We start from the raw sequence: 22,862 nt of genomic DNA on the forward strand, positions 1-22,862 counted from the left end.
AGAGAGGGTACTGACATGCATAAAAGTGTATCATCATGTCATACTATGATACTATGATATGGTTGAAAATCTGCAAAATCCTCCTTTTAATACTATCGTTCTCTCCAGGAGCTGGAGACATTTTGGTGCAATGCCATTCACTGGTTGGACGACGGACGTAAGGGGGTCATCGGTGTTTTCCCAAAGCTAGGCGGTGCCCACACCATGTTCAGCAAGTCGGGGCTGAAGTGCGAGAAGACAGACTTCAGAACGGACTTGAGTGTATATGTCTGTACATCATACGGTGACGCGCATAAGGAAGAGATCCAGGACTTTGTGGCCGAAGGAGGAGGCCTCATATTGGGAGGGCACGCCTGGCACTGGGCACAGACCCACCATGGACACAACCCACTGACCGAGTACCCAGGTATGACCCGGGTACCATACACTGTACCAAATCAGACATGGCCCACAACCAACTGAACCATTTTGCAAGTAATTGATCAGACACTCCTGACCACCTATTGACATGTGCACTGATATGATATTGCATCTGGCTATGACATGCCACAGGTGTAACCAACAACTTTAGATATAACTTGATATATACAATACCACTGCATAGACTGTGCTATGTGAGAAATAAAAGATGTTTGAGGCATACGTATTATTCTGAGGATGAAAGTGCGCTGCCCTACTGTCGGTCTGGGGATGGTGTAGACCAGGGGTTCCCAAAGTTTTCAGGCCGCGACCGCCGAAATAATGGTGTCAGAGAGCCGCGACCCCCACTATTATAGGAGGTATAAAAAAATGTATTAAATATATATATATATCTTTTTATAAATGGAAATGTATGGTTGAAACATGCAAACGTTCAAACTAGGGCTGTCCCCGACTAAGGATTTGGATAGTCGACTATGATTGGCCAAAATTGGCTGTTAGTCGACTATTAGTCGACTAAAAAAATAAAAATAAAAAAAGGTATAATATTCTTTTATTTAATTTCTTTTTTTTCTTTATTCCATTTGGGCTGCGGGGGGTGCTTAACACTTTTGCGGCTACTTGGATCCGTCTAAAATCACTCTAAACGGCCAGCATTTCATAATAGACTTGCATAGTCCGTGGGGCTGTTTGTAGAGCTAAATCTATACTTTATAGTATTGCTATCTGTCCATTCTCATTGTCAATTGACACCATAAACCGTCCCTTCAAAATGGCTTAGAAAGAAAAAAAAAATTCATCAATACGTTCTCATTTTATAGCGTCTTGAATATAAGCGTTATAAGGGATTTGGACTAGTATATTTCCTGGAAGGCGAGATACAGGGCGCTAAGCTACTAACGTTAAATCCAATGGCATTTCGGCTATACAGAAGCTACAGTTAAAACTCAAACTGCATATGATCGGTATGATGGTCCACCATGAATGCATGAAAGGGGGGGGGACGGGCGGGGGACGTCGTTTCTGATTATTGATTACCAATAACCGCGTTAGCCTCAGTAGCCACATACGCTGATCGGGTGGATGGCTATCATAACAAGCCCTGATCAGCATGTAATGTACGTGAAAAAGATCTTACCGTGGGCCGGTTGGATCCCCCAGAGCATTTCTCAGTTATCGATCGCCATCTGGTAGATCGATATGTCCATTGGCTGATGATATATTACTTTACTGCATAGTGAATTCGGCGTCGCAAAAGGTATTCCAAGCTACTATGCTGCACATCCAGAATCCAGCTACTGGAAACTACATTGAAAGTCAAAAAAAATAATGCACCGTTCTGCCACAGGGCACATTGCATTATCGGGACAGCGCCCCTAAGAGGATCTGGCCGGTAATGCACTTTCCAGAATTCGAAGAGGAGGGTAGATCTGCAGTGCCGCTCTATGGCATCGAGTAGGTTATTACAATGGAATAAAAGCCGAAACAACCTTGCCACGGACATGTCCGTGGTTGGTCCTCAACCAGTGGATTCGAAACACGGATTTATCCGTGGCCCGTCCCGAATGTGTTAATGTCTGAAGGAGTCGACTGAAGGCTTCTTGTCCTCTGCAAAAGCATGCAATTGGTCCACTGATGGATACATCTTGTTATTTGTCTAGTCTAGTGTGTTCATTAGATGGTGAAATCCTCTTTCAGTGCCTCTGTGCCTGTTTTCTTAGACAGTTAGCCTCTGGTATGCGTGCCATTAGCGTTAGCCACGCTTCTAGGCCTCTTTTCTTTTGGAAAGAATGATAAAAAAATATTTTATAAATATATATATATATATATCTTTTGTATTTGACTAAGAGGTTGGCAGTCGACTACGGCTCCTTTCGACCGATTAGTCGACTAATCGACTAATAGGGGTCAGCCCTAGTTCAAACGCACACACACTAATAAGCATTGGAGGCTTTTAACCAGGGCCGGACTTGGGAAATCATTCAGGCCAGGAAATATAGTGCAAAATATAGCCCCAGTCAGGCCACTTTTTTAGTTTTTTGTAAGGGTCCTCCACCAATCACGTGTGTGTGTGTGTGAGAGAGAGAGAGAGAGAGAGATAGTTCTCCAACTTGTGTGAGTTGCAGTGATCTCCTGGTTGTTCCCCACCTAGGTTATCCAACTATTGCGCTGCTGCAACTAGAAACACTGGCCTGGTCCGCGTTCGAGTTTTGCGCTCTGATTGGCCAGGTCATGTGACATGTGCGCCAATCGTGGGACGGCAAGTTCGGCGCCTATTTCCGGGTCTAACAGCCTGCAAACTACCTAATGCCTAGTTGATCACTGGTTAAGCTTAGGCGACTCTTTCGCAGTTGGTTAAGGTTAGAGTTTGGAATCGGGGCAGGCGTTCTATCGCCATGCTCTAAGACAAACTCTAACCTTAACCAACTTCGAAAGAGCGCCTAAGCTTAACCAGTGTAGAAACTTGCGGTCCCACGATTGGCGCACATGTCACATGACCTGGCCAATCAGAGACGTGGAAACAAACATTTGTTGTCTAAAGTATTCAGGTGGCCTGGCCTGCCTCTAAGTTCAGTGGCCTGACTGCATAATTTTTTTTTAAAATATAGCCCCAGTCAGGCCACTTTTTAAGCAGGGTCTGGTTCCCCCACCAGGAAATCTTTTGTTACAAAGACTTCATTTCCTGCATTCTGGTGCAGGAATTTTTTTATTTGTACCCTTTAAATGCCAGTGTTTGTGATGGCATCACAAATTATTGTTAAAAAACAGGCTAGCATATGTAGCAACAACACTGATTTTGATGGATTTTCTGTTCTTTTGTAATGTCAGATTGAAAAAAATACAATATTTTATTCAACTTCAGCCCTGATCATAACACCACATTCTAACCCTTTAAATGCCAGTGTGTGTGATGGCATATATTTGCAATATATCAAATGCAAAGTAGATTTTTCTGGGGGGGATTATTACAGGCTAGCATGTGTCAACAACACTGAATTTGATGGATTTTTTGTTTTTTGTAAGGGTCCTCCACCAATCACGTGTGTGTGTGTGAGAGAGAGAGATAGTTCTCCAACTTGTGTGAGTTGCAGTGATCTCCTGGTTGTTCCCCACCTAGGTTATGCAACTATTGCGCTGCTGCAACTAGAAACACTGGCCTGGCCGCGTGTATACTTTCGACAACAAATGTTTGTTTCCGCATTCGAGTTTTGCGCTCTGATTGGCCAGGTCATGTGACATGTGCGCCAATTGTGGGACGGCAAGTTCGGCGCCTATTTCCGGGTCTAACAACCTGCAAACTACTGTACCTAACGCCTAGTTGATCACTGGTTAAGCTTAGGCGACTCTTTCGCAGTTGGTTAAGGTTAGAGTTTGGAATCAGGGCAGGCGTTCTATCGCCATGCTCTAAGACAAACTCTAACCTTAACCAACTTCGAAAGAGCGCCTAAGCTTAACCAGTGTAGAAACTTGCGGTCCCACGATTGGCGCACATGTCACATGACCTGGCCAATCAGAGACGTGGAAACAAACATTTGTTGTCTAAAGTATTCAGGCGGCCTGGCCTGCTTCTAAGTTCAGTGGCCTGACTGCATACAAAAAATATATAAAAAAAAAAAAAATCGTCTGAAATCTATATATTTATATATATTTTTTTAAGTCATCTGGCGACCCCCACTTTGGGAACCACTGGTGTAGACTACCGCATGCTGCCCTACTGTTGGTCTGGGGAGCGTGTAGACTACCACATGCTGCCCTACTGTCGGTCTGGGGAGGGTGTAGACTACCACATGCTGCCCTACGGTCAGTCTGGGGAGGGTGTAGACTACCACATGCTGTCCTAATGTCAGTCTGGGGAGGGTGTAGACTACCACATGCTGTCCTAATGTCGGTCTGGGGATGGTGTAGACTACCACGTGCTGCACTACTATCGGTCTGGGGAGGGTGTATACTTACCACATGTCTCCTCTGTTGGTCTGGGGATGGTGTAGAGTAGACCACCACATGCTGCCCTACTGTTGGTCTGGGGATGGTGTAGACCACCACATGCTGCCCTACTGTCTGTCTGCGGAGGGTGTAGACTACCACATGCTGCCCTACTGTCGGTCTGGGGAGGGTGTAGACTACCACATGCTGCCCTACTGTCGGTCTGGGGAGGGTGTAGACCAGGGGTCAGGAACCTTTTTGACTGGGAGATATAGATATATAATATATTTCATTGAGAGCCATATAGTATTTTTAACGTATAATAAATTAAATATGACTTACTTTTAATGCGACTTCTGGTGCTGCATGGTTTTGCTGATGGCCTTGTAATCTGGTTCATACGTGGTGAGGTTGAGCTTCATGCAGGCGTTGAGGCTTCCATCAGTTAAACGTGAGCGTAAGGTTGGTCTTAATGTTCCTCATATGCGAGAATGACTGCCCACATGCATATGTAGAGCCAAACATGGTCAATACGGCAATACTCACGCTGCATTGTGTGGTATGTCACAGGAAGCTCGTTCCAAGTTTTAAGAATCAGCTGGTCTTCAGGTTGAAGATTTTTTATTTCTGTCCACTTGTGTTCCCTCGCCAGCTCTGCTCGCTATATCTTCAGCTACAGATACTATTAGCTGTATCTTCAAAACTAATTTCTGTTTACTTTAAAATATATATATATATATATATATATATATATATATATATTTTTTTTTTACTAAAAAAATTCTGGGAGCCATATGCTGTCACCAGAAGAGCCATATATGGCTCGCGAGCCATAGGTTCCCGACCTCTGGTGTAGACTAACACATTCTGCTCTACTGGGAGGGTGTAGACTACCACGTGCTGCACTACTGTCGGTCTGGGGAGGGTGTATACTTACCACATGTCTCCTCTGTTGGTTTGACCTTTCGGCGATACACAATACACATCACAATGTTTTTCTTTTTTTCCCCAAACAATTCATTATGAGGCTTACCAAGACAGTATTTGAGTTTGCAAGCTAACATTAAAGACAAAATAAAATACCCATGCATTTAGCATTTTTATATTATATATTAGATTTAGATTATTGGATTATTAGATTATATATTGCATATATTTAGCAATGAGATATTATATTATTTAGATATGAAATATGATGAATTGAAAATGGGGGACCCTGATGTAAACAAGACAAAAGTCTTTCTCTGGTCTGCATCCCCTTAACAATTGTATGTATTGAGCTGTACTGTACCCATTCTGCAATATAATATATTAATAAAGTTTTAAATCAATCAATCAATCAATCAATCAATAGCATTTTAGCATTTTTATGAAACTACTGTATATTTGTATGTCTCTAAATGTTTTGATGAATTGAAAATGGAGGACCCTTATGTAAAAAAGCCGAAAGTATTTTTCTGGTCTTCATCCTCCAGTCCACTGTTGTTGTATTGAGCTGTACTGTATTGTACCCATTCTGCAATCTGTTAATAAAGTTTTCATTCATTCAGCCGGCAACAGAATAATTTTGATTGACAGTCGAGTCTACCAATTACGTCACACCGCTTGCACCCGCCCTGCTGTTCTTAGCACCAATCGGCAAGCGCTATTCGTTTTTTCCTCCATTGATTTTGACGAGAGCTGAACAACAACAACAACGTTAGCTCGCCGCGGCCGACGAGTTAGATTACCAGCGCACCGCAGCATGACTAAACAAGGCATAATGATTTTATTGCAACGAATGTTATAATAAAAGCCTTTCCATACATCTGTCTGATTGAAAACTTTATTAACAGACCGCTGAATGGGCACTACTCAGCACGGGCTGAGATATGAACGAGTAATGCTTGCTATCTATGTCGTCCTCGGACGTTGCTATGTTCGGGTAAATACGCTGATGTTATTGAACGTGTAACTATATAACGTTAATGCCACAAAACTAATGCACTTTGTTAATCATAAGTAGTAACTTTGATGCAGTAGTGTGTGTGTGGGGGCTGCGTTGTTCAAAAGTTTGAACGTGTGGACCAGATTGACGCGACACAATTCTCTTGGTCAAAACATCACGATATCCACGATACGTTAAAAAAGTGTATCGTTAATTAACTGTACCCGATATTTATATGATATCATCATATCGCCCAGCCCTACACCACATGCTGCCCTACTGTTAGTCTGGGGATGGTGTAGACCAGTGGTTCCCAAAGTCGGGGTCGCGACCCAAAGGTGGGCCGCGAGCAGCCACGGGTGGGCTGCGAGATGATTTAAAAAAAAAATAAAAAAAAATAAAAAAAATAAAAAAAGATATTTTTTTTATTTTTTATTTTTTTATTTTTTATTTTTTTTGTCAGGCCACTGAACTTAGAAGCAGGCCAGGACAGTGTTTCTAGTTGTATTCTAAAATTCTATTCTATTCTAAAATGTGACTATATGGTTTTATATTAACTTAATAAATAAACAAAAACGAAAAATCTACTTATTTCAACGAACATTTCAAACTAAATAACAGATTATGCACATAAAACGCTGAAAACAACCGAAGCAACAATAGTATTTTAATGAGGCTATGATTATTATCATTATTATTTTGCAACAAGTTAGCCCTCTCATAAATAGCACATATAAATGAATAACTAACTTGAACTAACTTAATAGGATTGAAGTGATATTTGGCTTAAAAAATCGGTCGCCTGGCAAAAAAAAAAAAAAAAAAAAAGCCTGACGATGTGCATTGGGCTGCGGCTCTCTGACGCCTTATTTTCTGGGCCCTGGCCTGAAAAGTTTGGGAACCCCTGGTGTAGACCACCACATGCTGCCCTACTGTTGGTCTGGGGATGGTGTAGACCACCACATGCTGCCCTACTGTCAGTCTGGGGAGGGTGTAGACTACCACATGCTGTCCTAATGTCGGTCTGGGGAGGGTGTAGACTACCACGTGCTGTCCTAATGTCGGTCTGGGGAGGGTGTAGACTACCACGTGCTGTCCTAATGTCGGTCTGGGGAGGGTGTAGACTACCACGTGCTGTCCTAATGTCGGTCTGGGGAGGGTGTAGACTACCACGTGCTGTCCTAATGTCGGTCTGGGGAGGGTGTAGACTACCACGTGCTGTCCTAATGTCGGTCTGGGGAGGGTGTAGACTACCACGTGCTGTCCTAATGTCGGTCTGGGGAGGGTGTAGACTACCACGTGCTGTCCTAATGTCGGTCTGGGGATGGTGTAGACTACCACGTGCTGCACTACTATCGTTCTGGGGAGGGTGTATACTACCACGTGCTGTCCTAATGTCGGTCTGGGGAGGGTGTATACTTACCACATGTATCCGGGAGACGATAGGGGGCGGTATTTGCCCTTTTCGAGATCAGAGCCAGTCCAATGATAACGTGAGGCTGGATAGATGAAAAATGAATGGATATCGCTAATAAAAGAAATGACGATTAAATAACGAGATTTCTCGCCATTGGCACTCAACGCATGGCGGCCAACAACGAGATACCTTGTTGCTGGCACTCAATGTGTTAAGATTCAGGCCCCCCCGGAGGTTTTGGGGGAGAGTTACAGAGACCGGATAATTTTCTCAGAGTATTTAATTTCTTCGGTAGCTGTTGGGATGTAAAGAGAATTTCACCAAATATTTATTATGACCAAAATTGCCTACCTCAGCTTTAAGGTATTATGAATGAATGATCATTACATTAATATAGCGCTTTTCTAGACACTCAAAGCGCTCCCCACAATGTAGGGTGGAAATTGCCTCCTTCACCCAACCTTGGGCTACGCAGGCTCAATGGCTGCCATACACTGGCACCAGGCACACAACATCACAATGGCTGAATGTGTCAGGAGACAGGGACTGATATCAGCCAATTAAGTGAGGGGGGGGCGGAATTGGTGGCCTTGATGTCAGAGACTTGATTTGGAATTTGGTCAGGAATGTAGAGGAACCCCCTACTCTTTGCGATAGGCTCCCTGGGTTCTTTAACAACCTCGGTTTAAACTCTCATCTGAAGGATGGCACTCGCACATGTACCAACAACATGTACCAGGACAACAACACCACTTTCCGACAGCAGCCTTGACCGGGCCTCGAACCGGTGATCTTCCGATCACGAGTCCAGAGCTCTACTCATGTAGCCACGCTGTCGGACATGTATGTATGAAGTGTAGCATACATTAGTGTAGCACCTCCAAACTAGTATTCCCATTGAAGTCCATAAGACAAGTGAATGGGATGGCAGGACAGCAGTCGTTTTTGGCTTGTATATTCCCTCAGGTCCTGGACGTTTAGGTGGCAAGTTCACCGAAGTCCTGACATTTCAGCGATTGCTTCTTTTTCTCATTCCTCCTTCAATGGAAACACTGCACTTTTAGGCATCCCTGATCCTTACGCTCACCTGAACTTGGTGAACATACTGCAACAACTTCCTTTTCTTTAAAGGGGAACTATCTTATAAATGGCCTTTTTGAGTGTTTAGCATTGTTTCCTAGCTATGTGGACTTATATTAATATGATCTATGTCTCTAATTCTCATATTGGCGCATTCTTCCAATTCTCCTCTCACAATATTCACCCTCACTGAACTGAGTCGTTTGAAAATGTGCCTATATGTGATGTCATATAGTCACTGCTGCATGTTAATGTTCAAGAGGCGGCGCAGGCCACACAGTGGTTTAGGAGCCCAGGCTCAAAACAGCTCGAGATCTTGAGGTAGAAAAATGCTGTTTTTGAGGACTTGATTAGAAATACAAAACAATGAATAAAAAAAAATATATATATTACAGAGGTGTTCCATAGACTCACAGGAATTGTGTAAAAGTGCCCAAATAGTGAAAGAAATAGTAAAATACTTCCCCTTTAAATATGTTTACCATGCAATCCAATAACCAGAATGAACAAGTGACACTCTGCACTTTTGCCTCAGACCATGCAAGCAAATCTTCTCATTTATTTTTCATACAACTGCCCCAATCCTTTTTGTGGTCTGATTGTATATGGCAATAGACTCAACCATACAATGCATCTGATCAATAAATTACTTCTTTTCAACTGTGTTCCAGGGAACCACATTCTGAACAAGATGGGTCTGAGCCTGCTGGCGAATACAGTGACTTCAGGTTGCTACAAGGCCCCTGTCCTTGGCAGGACCTGTGAGGATAGCTACCACTTCCGCCACCTGCTGAAAAGGTTCGCTGGTCATGTCGTCCAGGGGGAGGAGCTTACCAAGCATGAAGAGGAGTGTCTCAAGAAGCTGGGCACGGACTGTGCCAGCTACTTGCACATGAAGGCTCATGATTGTTCTTCATATACACAGGTCTTGTCCACCCTCACGGACATATTGAAGAAGACAGGCATCCCACAGGTGGGCAGGGGGTGATAGTCCAGTGTTTCAGTGGTGTTTGTGTTTTATGTGTTTTATTTAAAAACACTTGCATCCCAGTTAAAGGTGGGGATCACCAGACAACTCCTGATACAGTAATATCACAATACTTCTTCTTCTTAATGTTTTGCAATGCAATGCCTTAAAGGGCACTAACTAAGGTTTTAGATTATTTGAAAGGAGGTCAGTGTAAACTCAATCACATATAATTACATCCTAAACACCATATGTAGTAGTTGAGTCTACAGGTGTACAAAGTTTGTCAGAAGGAAGCAACAGTTGTGATTGGAGGATGAAGAAAAGGGGGCAGGACTTGAAATCAGACCATTGTAAGAAGTTGCACTGCCCTAACTTCAAATCATTGAAAGTCTTAGATAGTGCATCTTTAACAATTTAAATGTGATATTGCAGGGGTGTCTGGGTGGTCTGGATAATATAGAGGTCTAATTACTCTCCCACCGAGACCCGGGTTCAATTCCTGGCAGCGGTACCTCTGGCGTTGTCAGATGTTCCTACAAACACAATTGGCAGTGTTCACGGGTGGGAAGCAGGTGGTCGTTGCAACAGTGACTCCTACTGGTCGGTCGATGCACCTCTACAGCAAGGGAGGATATCTTGGGGAGATAGCATGAACCTCTGTGCACGTTACGCTCTCCCAGTTAAACTACTCTCAGCCAGGTGAAAAGAAGCGGTTGGCGACTCCACATGTATCGGAGGAGGCATGTGGTAGTCTACACCCTCCCCAAACTGACAGTAGGGTAGCGCAACGATCAAGGGGTAATTGGCATAATGAAATTGGGGATATGAGACTACAAAAAACATATTGTTGTTTTCCATTTGATAAATCACAAATTAATAGATTAAATTCAAGCAAGATCTTGACCTCAGACCCAGATTGTGGGAGTTGGCGGGATTTAGGGATGGGGCTTTGCTCCGTTACATGACTCCAGGTCAAAGGGCAAGGAGCAGGAGTGGAACTGCTGCTGTCTGTGTGTAAATGATTAAAGGTGGGAGTCAAACTGGTGAGGTGACATTACCAGCTCAGTCTAAAAAGAAAAATGTCTTGGGTTATATACCTGGTTGGCCGCCCAACCCCTAATCCCAGTTCAGTTATAGACATGTCCAGGGACCGAAACTAGAGAGCGCCACCCGCCATTTGCGCTCAGTTTTTACGTTTGGCGCCTCCCACTGAGACGTCTGAGCGCCGTGTGACGGGCTATCAAATAGTCATGTGAAAACCGAAAATCATGATCCAATTCTTTAGCGGAGTTCTCACTCGCTGTCTCAGCCGACATGAAGCGCGCACCGCGCACTGCTGCTAGCCCCTCCCCACCTGTTTCTGTATGCCTGCATGTAAACAGAGGCTATTGCCTCCGAGTCACCGTGACGTTAGATAGCACTGCTGCTGCTGCTAATGCCTGCATGTAAACAGAGGCTATTGCCTCACCGTGACGTTAGTCTAGTCAGTGTGGGACCTTCGTGAGATAACGTTAGCTACCGTTACAAAATGACCCAGTCAACTATTCACTTAGTTTAATACACGAGGCATTGTGTAACGTTATCCAGCCGGCTAGCTACGGATAGCTCCCGACATCAACAAATCCTCCAGCAATAGTCTAGTGCAGTGGTGCCCAACCAGTCGATCGCGATCGACAGGTAGATCGCGGGCTGATTTCAAGTAGATCTTGATTAATAAAATTTGATTATTAAAAAATTTTTTTTTTTTTTTTTTGCTAAATCAACTCTTCCTCTCCTTGTTAACTACAACAAGCAATGCTGTTTGTTATTTAAGATGAGGTCGGACTCGGCACTGACAGATTTGTGTTCATTATGCTGCTTTTATAAAGCCTCAAATGACTGCTTACAATATACAATTTTGGCTGGTAGCTCTCGGGCTAGGTGGTAAATAAAAAAGTAGATCTTGGTTCAAAAAAGGTTGGCCACCCCTGGTCTAGTGCATAATACCTCCGTTGGCTAGGTAACTAGTCACTACGAAATGTCGCAGTAAACTAAATAGTTCACTGAGGCGTTGTCCCAACGCCATCCAGCAGTAGCTACAGATAGCTCTTGGCATCAATGTCCTACAACAACAACATGCGTATTCGAGTCCCTGGTTTACATCGCATGAGTGAGGGCTGCTGACTAGGGTCCAGGTGCAGCGCCGGAGAATTCTTTTGCATGCTGAATGTAGCGTTTAGGGTCCAGCTGCAGCGCCGGAGAATCCTTGCTGGAGCTGGAGGCCACTCGAGTATACACACAGACAGTGGAGCTGTTTGCAGACAGCGAGGTGGCGATGTCTCGCAGATAACACAATCACAAGTATGATTATATAATATATATATTTTATTAAAAAAAAATCTATATAAAATAATAATAAAAAAAATGTGTATCAAAAAAAAGTTGGCGGGTAAGAAATATGCTTGGCGGGTAGATTCTTCCCATCTACCCGCCACTGGCCGGTGAGTCAAAAAGTTAATTTCGCTCCCTGGACATGTCACAGACGTACAGAATGTCCATTCTTTGCAATAGGTACAATCAATAGCCAGCTGTTTGCGTAACCATAGACACGTCTCCTAATGCCAACAATGCTTAGTCATTCTCTCTGTCATCATCTCCTCTCGTCTTTCACCCAGGTGTGTGACAGTTGCCCGGTGCGGAGCCCTAAGGACCACTTGCTCCTCAATGTGGGGGCAGAGGTGTACAAGGTGTGTCCAGACCCCGATGCTCTCCTACCTTACCTCATCAAGGACAACCCTGTGATGCCTGTTGTCTACAACTACAGGGTCAAAATGAATGTCAACACAGCAGGTAAGACCAAGATGTACAACTGGATATATTATTTCTCTTTCTCTCTCTCTCTCTCTCTCTCTCTCTCTCTCTCTCTCTCTCTCTCTCTCTCTCTCTCTCTCTCTCTCTCTCTCTCTCAAACGTTAGAGTTTGAAAGCTTGGCGTTGCTAATAAACATTTTAAATATTTTTTATAGACTGGTCAACACTGCTCAAAACAGCTTTAGCTGCCTGATGCGCCTGCGCTGTGATCACAGCGCATGCGCATCAGGCACCCAATGCCGGAAATAAAGCTGTGTTGACCAGTTTATAGAAATTATTTAAAATGTTTATTAGCAACGCCAAGCTTTCAAACTCTAACGTTTGTCTGTTCAAAACCCTTGTGCAACTGTGAGTACCTTTGAAATGTTTCTGTGATACTTGTATAACGAACGGTTCAGGTATAGGACCAGTTCTTCAGGGTAAATCTAGGTTGGTTTCCCATTGAGGAGCAAGGGACTGTGGATTCACTCGGCCAAACCTTGTTGGCGTGCATCACAGTCACGAAAGGGGCTAGTGATCTAGTAGCTTTCGGTCGTCAGGGCAGTCCAGCTGTCTGTTGCCAATGCAACCTTGCGAGCAAACGTTAGCTAGCTCCGTGAGCAACTCCTAACTTTGCATCGGTGTAGCACTCCTCGATGTGCAAGGTGGTTTTGTGTGGGATATGGCACGCTGGCTCAAGCAGGTGTATCATTTGCCGAAATCCTCCGGCGTCAACCATATCGATCATGCCGTTTTCGATAAATGCGGAGACTCACTTTTTAAAAATCAATGCTTCTCTTATCCTGCTTAATTTTGAAAGTTGCCGTTGCTTGTGTTTTTTTCCCTTGTTTATTTTCCAGACACAGGTATTTGCCTCCTCATCATAGTTATATTGCACCCTCCATCTGTTCATTGAAAGTTAAACATGCTTTGAAAATAAACCAGTTCTACTGACAGCTACAATGTAATAAGAGACCGACAACATTGTAACATATCATTGTTTGATAGATTGAGTAAATGTCATGTGTTCGAGTAAATCCTTAACGATCAATCAATCGATCTTCAATTAATTGTTAACATCCATACAGTGTATAATTTGATGTTGTCCAACCTCTGCTCTTTCTCTCCATGTGCATCTCAGGAGGAGAGGAGTGGATCAGTACAGGTCTCTACCTCTCACCTGGTATGAAGACCTACATGGCCATGCCACCTGAGATTGTCAATAAGGGATGGAAGGTACGTAATAAAAGTGTAATTTACTGCATTTTTTCCCACTCATCTCAAGTCAAATGATCTGCTCATAGGATCCCATTCAGTTTGAAATTGAAATATCCAGCTCGAAGAAATACTCATCCATGGTCCACCATTACACGCTCAGACTCGCTCGTTCCCGTCTTGTCTTGTTTAAGAAATTGGTTCAACGTTTCTTTCAGATATTGGCGATATTCTAGGAATAATTGTTCACATTGTTATTTGTAGCTGTAAACCTTTTTTCTTATAGAGCAAAACATCACACAGAATGTTAAAGGTGCTATATTGCAAATATTGAATATTAATATAGCAGCAAATGACAATTAGCTATATAAAGATATATTTACCGGTATATATAGTAATGGTGTCCTGAGCCGAGAATGAAGTCACACTCCCTCTGTGTTTGTTGTTATTCCAGCTTCTCTGTTCTTTGTTTTAGCTTTTTGCGGGTACAGAATATCATATAATGATCGCTTAACCCGCATGCTATTTATAACCCCTTTATTGGAGATCCTGGACTTGTCAGAATGAGATCAATGGTAGTTTGTGTTGAATCACACACTCTTGTGGGTTGGGTGATTAGCTGGCTGAAACTGTGCAGATCACAAAACCTACTGAAGTACTTGAAGACGGGTGCTTCTTTACATTGCATATCCGTGTTCCAGTCCCCAATACGATTTTTTTCTACATCTTCAACCCCAGCTAAACACCCATCAAGTGTATCATAAAGCCCACTCTGTTCTGGCGGTCTGTAGATTGTGCCGACTAGTACAGATTTAGCCCTTTCGAACAACATTTCAACCCATACAGTTTCAATTGCCTCATGATTCAGGTCAGTACGGTTAATGAATTTGGTATCTTTATGTATATGCATGCAGACACCACCTCCATACTCATAATCATAGTCACATCCTCGTAATATGATTTCATAATTTCCTAGCCTTTGCTGAGGTGACTGGGCCTTGGTTTCTATAATTTTTTCCTAGCTAAATACCCACAGACACAGGGTTCAGCATGTATGTATGAATCTTTTCCCCTGTTGTATCTTATATCTAGGGATGTCCGATATTATCGGCCTACCGATATTATCGGCCGATATCGGCATTAAAATGTGATATCGGAAAATATCGGTATCGGTTTTCAATTTTTTTTGCATATATCGGTATCGGTTGATATCGGTATCGGAAATTAAGAGTTGGACAATATCGGTATATCGGTATTGGTAAAAAAGCCAATATCGAGCATCCCTACTTATATATCCTAAGCCAGTGGTCCCCAAACTACGGCCCGCGGGCTGGATCCGGCCCGCCTCCACATTTGGCCCAGCCCCCTAGCGCCCCGGAGCTTTAAAAATAATAATAATTTTTTTATTTTATTTTTTTAAGATGGCAGCATCCCCATTGTCTGTGCTGAATGTTTGTTAGTGTTTGATATTTTTTGTTGGTTTTTAGTACTTTTTTTTTTTTATCCACTTTTTCTCCCATTTTCTATATTTTCTCCCATCCCAATTTCGTATCATCCAATTCAACCCTCCCCTGTCACGAACGCTGTTTCTTGCCTCCCACAAGCCGGCTGCAATGTGGACTAAGTCATACATAGCACAAGTCCCCTCCGGTACTTGAGGTAACAGCAGTCGCATCTTTTCACCTGCGCAGCTCGATCTCTCAGTGGCGAGGAGTAACGCGTGGGAGGCTCACGCTGCCCCCGACACTTCCTGATTCTACTGCGCAGGCGCACCAACCGACCTGTAGGAGTCGCTGTCCACAACGCCCGATCCCCACCCATCAGTTTCCCACCCCCTAATACGGCCAATGTGTATTAGTACGGACGACCAGCTAAACTGAAAGCAAATGTGGAGCGCTGGGCTCGAACAGGCGAGCCCAGCGTCTCCAGATTTCGTGGCGAGCGCCTTGCCCACTACGCCACGTAGCCGCCCGGTTTTTAGTACTTTTAAACATCCATTTTTAGTAAGTTGTAGTTTTCATTTGATCCTATAATTTTTTCATTCACCGATTTGTGGACTTTTTTTTTAGTGTCCTGAAAGGCGCCTTGTAAATAAAATGCATTATTATTATTATCATCCAGGAGGGAAAAGACACTTTGGATAGTAGGGACTGCATCTCTGCCTGTCCTGGCCAGGAAACACTTTGCAACTGTGATCTCCTCTGGCAGTTTGTAATGTGTGGCGAGGGGTTGCAGCAATTCCACTGAGAGAAACTGGTCTGAGGCTGGATAACATGCCTGTATGCCTGGATAGAACAGTCTCTGTCTCAGCTGATCTCCTGAGCTGAGGTCTGAGCTTGTGCCACAAGATGACTCAACTACATACTCGTCCATCCTTTTCTGCTTCCTCCTTTGGCTGGTAGTATGTTCCTCAATCCCAAGGCCATTACATATGGCCTTTGTCCTGTCATACATGTCCACTACCATCTCTGAGGTGCGATAACCTTTGAGTGTGTCCTGCACTGTGCTTTTAAATAGTACAGAGCTAGAGCTAGGTGGTCTGTAGGTACTGTATATTTATTTCATAAATAGTGTTATTTATTTCATTAATAGTGTTATTATTTATTTCCTGACTTTTTTTCTGTGAAGATCCCGGAAAGGGTTATTCATATTTTGTTATGTGTGGCTTTCTGGAAAACAATAAATGTTTACGTTTAGGCACCCCTGCGATCGTCACACTTTTTCTGTTACAAACTGACCCCGGCCTCCACCAGAGAAGGGAAAAGTTATGTGGCCCTCACAGGAAAAGGTTTGGGGACCCCTGACCTAAGCACTGTTTTACTGGCTGCCTTTGTGGAACTATAGCCCCATTAGCCTGTGTTGTGCTTCCGAGGACACCTCCATCATTCTGGGAAATGTCACAACTCACAAAGTAACGTAATTCACTCTGTGTGTCCCCCAGGTCCAGATTGGCTGTCAGACTGACAATCTTGGCAAAGCGAAAGAGCTGAAGAGGGCGCCATGTGTCCATGAGCGTTTTCCTGTTACCACGGAGATGGTGCAGGTGTGGAATCTGTGGGGCGGTCTTATCTACCTGGTGGCCCCACCCAAAACACAGGTGGAGGCACCAGATGTCATGGTGCAGGTGGCCATACCTGCACCATACTACAAGTCTGGTGAGTGCATGTCGGTGTGTGGGTGTATGTCTTTGGTGAGGGCTATATGTGTGTTGGCATGCACCTGTGGGTTTAGTGAAGGGGATGTGGTGTGTGTTGTGCATTGTAGTGGATTGGGATGTAGGGGGTAGGGATGTAGGGGATGAGGATGAAGAGGGTAGAGGTGTAGGGATGTAGGGGTGTAGCGTTGTATGGATGTAGAGGACAGGCATGTAGGGTTGTAGGGTGTCGGGATGTAGATAATAGGGATGTAGGTTGTAGGGATGTAGGGCAGGGGTCTTCAATTTGGCTGAGGGCCAAATTTTTTCCAAGCCATTGTATGGGGGGCCGGAAACAAAAACAATGGCTAATTTAATTGATAGTGAAAACATTTTAACTCTGTGACAGACCACCTTATAACTAATACATACATTTGTGGCAGAGACAGAATGGACAAAATAAACGAGCTGCATAGGTGACATAATAAACTGTAAACGACATACACATTTGCACTGAACATTATACCTTTGTCTTTTTGCCATTTTATTATAAAACCAGAGACAAGCACCTCTCTCTTATCGGTCTATTTTACATTACGCGCAACCAATGCGTAATCTGAATGCCCTTTCTGTGGAGCGCACTGGACTATTGAGAAACGATAGGAATTTTCCATTGGTTCTCCCAGTCCACGTGACCATTTCTAGCATTTCCATTGGCTATAGTGACAGACATACATGATAAATGGATAGCTACAGCAGTCCAGAGAAAACAACCAATCTAGATATTTCAAGATTCTATGATTTACATCCATGCATTCTCGGAGAGATGCATTACATTTTGAGATGACAACCGATTCTGATACAATAAAGCAAGTCTTTATCACAAACAAATCAAAACATATATTTAATGTTTTACAAAACATGTCTAGTGTTGCGCCCGGCTTTAGAGGGTCTTTTTTTGTTAATAAATGTCTTGTTTTAATTCCTTATATACCTAATTCTGATTTGACTTCAGTTTAATTGCATCGTTACTGTTCACATGTGTGGTGCCCCCACAGTTATATATAAGTAAATATACAGTTTGAATGACTTACTGAACTGGTGTTTTAATTTCACACCACACTGCTTGTTTGTTATTTCAGCACCAGGCACTGTCCACCAACTTTTTTCATGTTGAACAAGTGCTACATTGCACCTCGCTGCCTACCTGTTATTCACTCTCAACATGGATAAAACAAAGTATAAGCATTATTTAGGTGGTGGTAGATTCTCTATTTGGACATTATAGCTAACATATAGCCTAGCCTAGTTGGTCTGATATATTAAACAAATTCAATTAAATTTTTTTTCTAAATAATCTGAGGGGCCAGATATTATTGCTGGCGGGCCAATTTCGGCCCGCAGGCCGCCTATTGCCGACCTGTGATGTAGGGGATATGAATGTAGGGGATATGGATGATGGGGATAGGGATGGGGATGGCTGGGGGGGGGGGGGGGGGGGGGTTTCGAAGTGTCCCTGAGCAAGACACTTAACCCCTAACTGCTCCTGATGAGCAGGTTGTCACTTTGCATGGTTGCAATCGGTGTGTGAATGTGTGAGTGAATGGGTAAAATGTCCAAATTGTAAAGTGCTATATAAATGCAGCCATTTACCATTTATGTAGGGGATAGGGATGTAGGAATGTAAGGGATAGGGATGTAGGATTTGGTACTGTCCCATTGACATCCGACTCAGAGACAGAAAATGTTGCATCTCCATAGAAGGCATGCCCTCGTTTATATACACTCCTGTTGAAATAGGTGTTCGATGATACAGAAGAATCTCACATATTATCTTTGAACTAGACTTTGGGAAGGTGTATTGACATGTTTAAATGTAGCATTCATACTATGTTCTTAATTCATAATTAAGATTAAAATCTCATATACCATGTACACTCGGCGGGCATTGAAAATTAGGGCCTCCCTCAATGACTCCCGAGTTTAAATGTAAGTGTAAAGAAATATTTAATAAATAAATACAAATTTAGCCAGGAAGGGCCCATTGAGATACAATATCCCTTCTTCCAGGAAGCCCTGGTCAAGACGGTGGAAAAGATGCATTGAGATGCTTATTTATTTGTTTTTAATAAAAATGGTGCTCCATATTTTAAGTATTAAGCAGGTTAAAGGGGAACACCACCAAAAGTATGAATTCCAGTCTGTTATTTCCATGGCCTAGTGAAGTCAATTGTGAACATTAGTCAAGACTCAAACTTGGTATCATCAGGTATTAAGTATGGAGCTGCTCCATAGACATGAATGGGAGACTGATTTAGTGGACCCACAGAATGTTTGTTGTATTTTATATACACAAAATTATATAATATTCTACAGTAGTGTTCTCAGTTCTGAAACAGAAAATGTACCCAGATACGCAGATCATTCCTCTGGGTGTTCTCAAAGTCACCGGTTTGTTAACACCGCTCCTATTGACCTCCATTGTATTTGGTCTGTCGGCAGAACGCTTACATTGTTTGAAAAGTTTGTTTTGTTAGTGCATCATGTTAAGTCAAGTAATTACTTTCCAACACTGCCCACCATTGAGCATTCGCACCATTGTGAAAAGTTAGGTTTGATCCGTTTTAAGGCTCCTTCTATAGTATTTCCCCAGTCAGCTGCAGGATATTTCCTCATTTCCCTACCTGGACATTTAATATTACTCTTATGAATCTCCAAGTGACCTAAAACTAAGAGGCAATGACTATTGCTGGGCCTTTAATAGTCTTCGACGTGATTTTCAGTATATCCCTGTGTGTTGTCCTAAAGTTGTAGTTTATGAACAAACACCATCTAATCCCTGTTTATTTCCAGAGTTGTTTGCCCCCCAAAAGAGGCGTGGTGCGATCAAAACGGAGTCTTGGTCATCAAAATGCAGTGCCAGTCTGATGTACAGACAACAACCACTTCTCTTTCTCCAGGTGTGACGTCACCAGCCGATTGGTCTTTGCTCCGTGCAGCACCCTCCCCCTGGGCGGAGCTGGAGTTTGACAATATCATCCTCACCGTGCCGTCGGATGTCGTTCGGGAGCTGGATCGCCCCGATCTGGTTGCGGCACATTGGAATGACATCATGAGGGGCATCGCTGACCTGGCAGTCATCCCCCATAAGTTCCACCGCAAAGAACGCTTTGTTGCAGATGTACAGATCTCCCACGGTTAGTCTTCTTTCTTGTTCCCGCAAGGGCTTGATGATGATCTTAAAAGATAATGATACAATATCATCATGTGTAAAAGTAGTGTAGGATTTGGATAGCATTTTCTTAGAAGATAAAACCTTTAAGACAATGATATACTGTACTATGTTCACTTGGACCTTAAGCTGAGACAGTGTTGATAAAAAAGAACAGTCTATTCTTATTTCTGACCTGATATTACGTCAAGGGTCAACATCTTAGTTAGCTAGATAGGTATCCAGATGGCGTCTCTCGCAGTGGTAACAAATCTAGGAGGGCCGAGGTTGTGTTGAACTTTAAAGGAACACGCCAACTTTTTGGGAAATTTGCTTATTTGCCATCTACCCTGGAGTTAGACAAGCAGATACATACCATTTTATTATCTGTGTATTTACCATGTGAAAAAAATTTATAATAATAATTAGACATTTTCGTTTTCATGTTGCAATAGTGGGGGTTGTTGTTGTAGCCATTTATTGAGTTGAAATGGGGGTAGTGGGGTCGCATTCAGTATGAGTTGGGGCTTGTTCATACCCCCCCAAAAAAAAATAAGACACTGGACTTGTGTTAGGGTTGTGTAATATGGTTGATTATGGTTATTCCACGAATGGTTATGGTGCAAAGCACTGCATTTACATGTATCCATTTCAGGTGTAAGCTTTTGAGATTTTTGTATTTTACAGTGTTGGATGTACTGCATTACTAATGTCATGCATTAGAGTAATATATATATATTTCTATAACAAAGTTTATTTATTATTAGTTATTATGTCAAGTAACATTATGTGAGCAAAACATGGTTGTTTTTCAAATCTCCCAAAAACACATCAATCCCAAACTATGGGTCAGGCAAAGGGACATCAGAATGTGCGTTATGCTGGGGGGAAACTACCATTAAAAAAAGATTTGCACTAACTCATTATTCTTGCGTCAACTGTGACAACCCTAAATATACCGGTATCACATTTTGAAAGTAACTGGCCCAACACTGGTATTTTTATCAGTTGGGTTATGTTTCTTGTATTTATAGAATAGAATAGAAGTACTTAGAATAGAAGGGAAATTCAGCACTACAGATCGCTCACAATAAACATTTAGGTAGGCAAAAATCCTAAACGTTGTACTCCTGTTATTGGAACCAAATTTTCCCATGAATTAAAATTAAAAAAAATTATGTTTTTGTTTTTATTTTTTAATTGGCTCACTCCAATATCCACTATTGATCTGGTTTGAACAGATAACACAGTTTAGGTCAATTTTGTATTCTCTCTCTCTTTTTCTCTCTCTCTCTCTCTCTCTCTCTCCCCAGGTTGGATGCATGCCGGCTACCCTGTTATGATGCATTCCACAGTGGCCGCTGACCTGGTCAACTATGAGAAGGCCCGACAATCTGGCCTCTGGGGCGCCATTCACGAGCTCGGACACAACCAACAGAGAGGCTGCTGGGAGTTCCCATCACACACCACAGAGTGCACATGCAACCTGTGGTCTGTGTATGTGCATGAAGAGGTGCTGGGGATCAACAGGGCAAAGGTGGAGTAAAGCTGTTTCAACTACCTGGAATACATTTAATAGCCTCTAATTTAGTATCATACCACATGTAAACAGGCCAGTGCCACCTCGAATACATTTAATAGCCTCTAATTTAGTATCATACCACATACCCCCCTCCCCTTCCACCATGCTGCTATGATGCCTGAATTTCCCCCAAGGGGATCAATAAAGGAATATCTTATCTTATCTTATCTTATGTAAACAGGCCAGTGCCACCTGGAATACATTTAATAGCCTCTAATTTAGTATCATACCGCATGAAACGGTAGTTCACTTCATAGGGTTTTTGGATAATTTTCTACTTCTGTTTCCAATAAACCTGTGTGGTTTTTAAGTGCCTACAGCAGGGGTGGCCAACCTTTTTTGAACCAAGATCTACTTTTTTATTTACCACCTAGCCCGAGAGCTACCAGCCAAAATTGTATATTGTAAGCCGTCATTTGAGGCTTTATAAAAGCAGCATAATGAACACAAATCTGTCAGTGCCGAGTCCGACCTCATCTTAACACTTTGGCTGCCAGAAGACGTTTTTAGGCGTCCTTCCCCGCCATGCTCAAGTTGCCGAAGACGCCGTAACTCGTCTTTGATATCAACATTTCAAAAATCTGTGATCGAAATCATATTTTCTTTCCGGAGCCCTGAGATGTACTGGTGAGCTCCCATCAACTGTTTAACGGTTCGAGAGCGCCATCTGGTGGCCGATCGGCAGATCGGCCAAGAGGGAGGGGCTCGCCAAACAGGAAGTGCTCATCCTATGTGCTCCGGGCACTCGCGATCGGTAGCCGGACTCCATCTCAACACACTGGATGATCAATAGCTCGCCCTAACTCAATAAACAACGTTATTTGGACGTATATAGTATTATACAACCTGAAAATGGTTCATCTGGATAAACATCCCATAATCGAAAACGGTCTACACCACGCTGATTGTCCAACGGCGCGAGGAAGATACGGTAAGATTCAGCGTTATTGTTCGATATAAACTGCTCTGATGAACATATGACCCACACTAGATGAATGATATAACGCTGCCCACGGAATTATAAACGATCCCCCGCCCATCCGGTCAATATCAGATGATACGTAGAAACTTCTAGAAGTACGTCCAATTGAAATTTTTTATATCGCGCCGATTGCCATCAAACTGTATTTCATCATCAATATAATGCATTTGGGG

General features: G+C 42.9%; 1 protein-coding gene across 1 annotated transcript in view; it reads left to right on the plus strand.

Moving 5' to 3' along the window:
* The window catches only part of LOC311226821 (TRPM8 channel-associated factor homolog), a 32,449-nt gene that overhangs the window by 6,327 nt on the left and 3,260 nt on the right, over positions 1-22,862 (plus strand). Inside the window, exons 4-10 of the mRNA XM_084312231.1 lie at positions 109-406; positions 9,440-9,741; positions 12,393-12,567; positions 13,708-13,802; positions 16,723-16,936; positions 19,875-20,111; positions 21,439-21,662. Of these exons, the coding sequence (XP_084168357.1) occupies positions 109-406; positions 9,440-9,741; positions 12,393-12,567; positions 13,708-13,802; positions 16,723-16,936; positions 19,875-20,111; positions 21,439-21,662 (1,545 nt within the window). The remainder of the gene's footprint in view (positions 1-108; positions 407-9,439; positions 9,742-12,392; positions 12,568-13,707; positions 13,803-16,722; positions 16,937-19,874; positions 20,112-21,438; positions 21,663-22,862) is intronic.

This window comes from Notolepis coatsorum, assembly GCF_963971535.1.
Source record: "Notolepis coatsorum genome assembly, chromosome: 1".
Taxonomy (NCBI): domain Eukaryota; kingdom Metazoa; phylum Chordata; class Actinopteri; order Aulopiformes; family Paralepididae; genus Notolepis; species Notolepis coatsorum.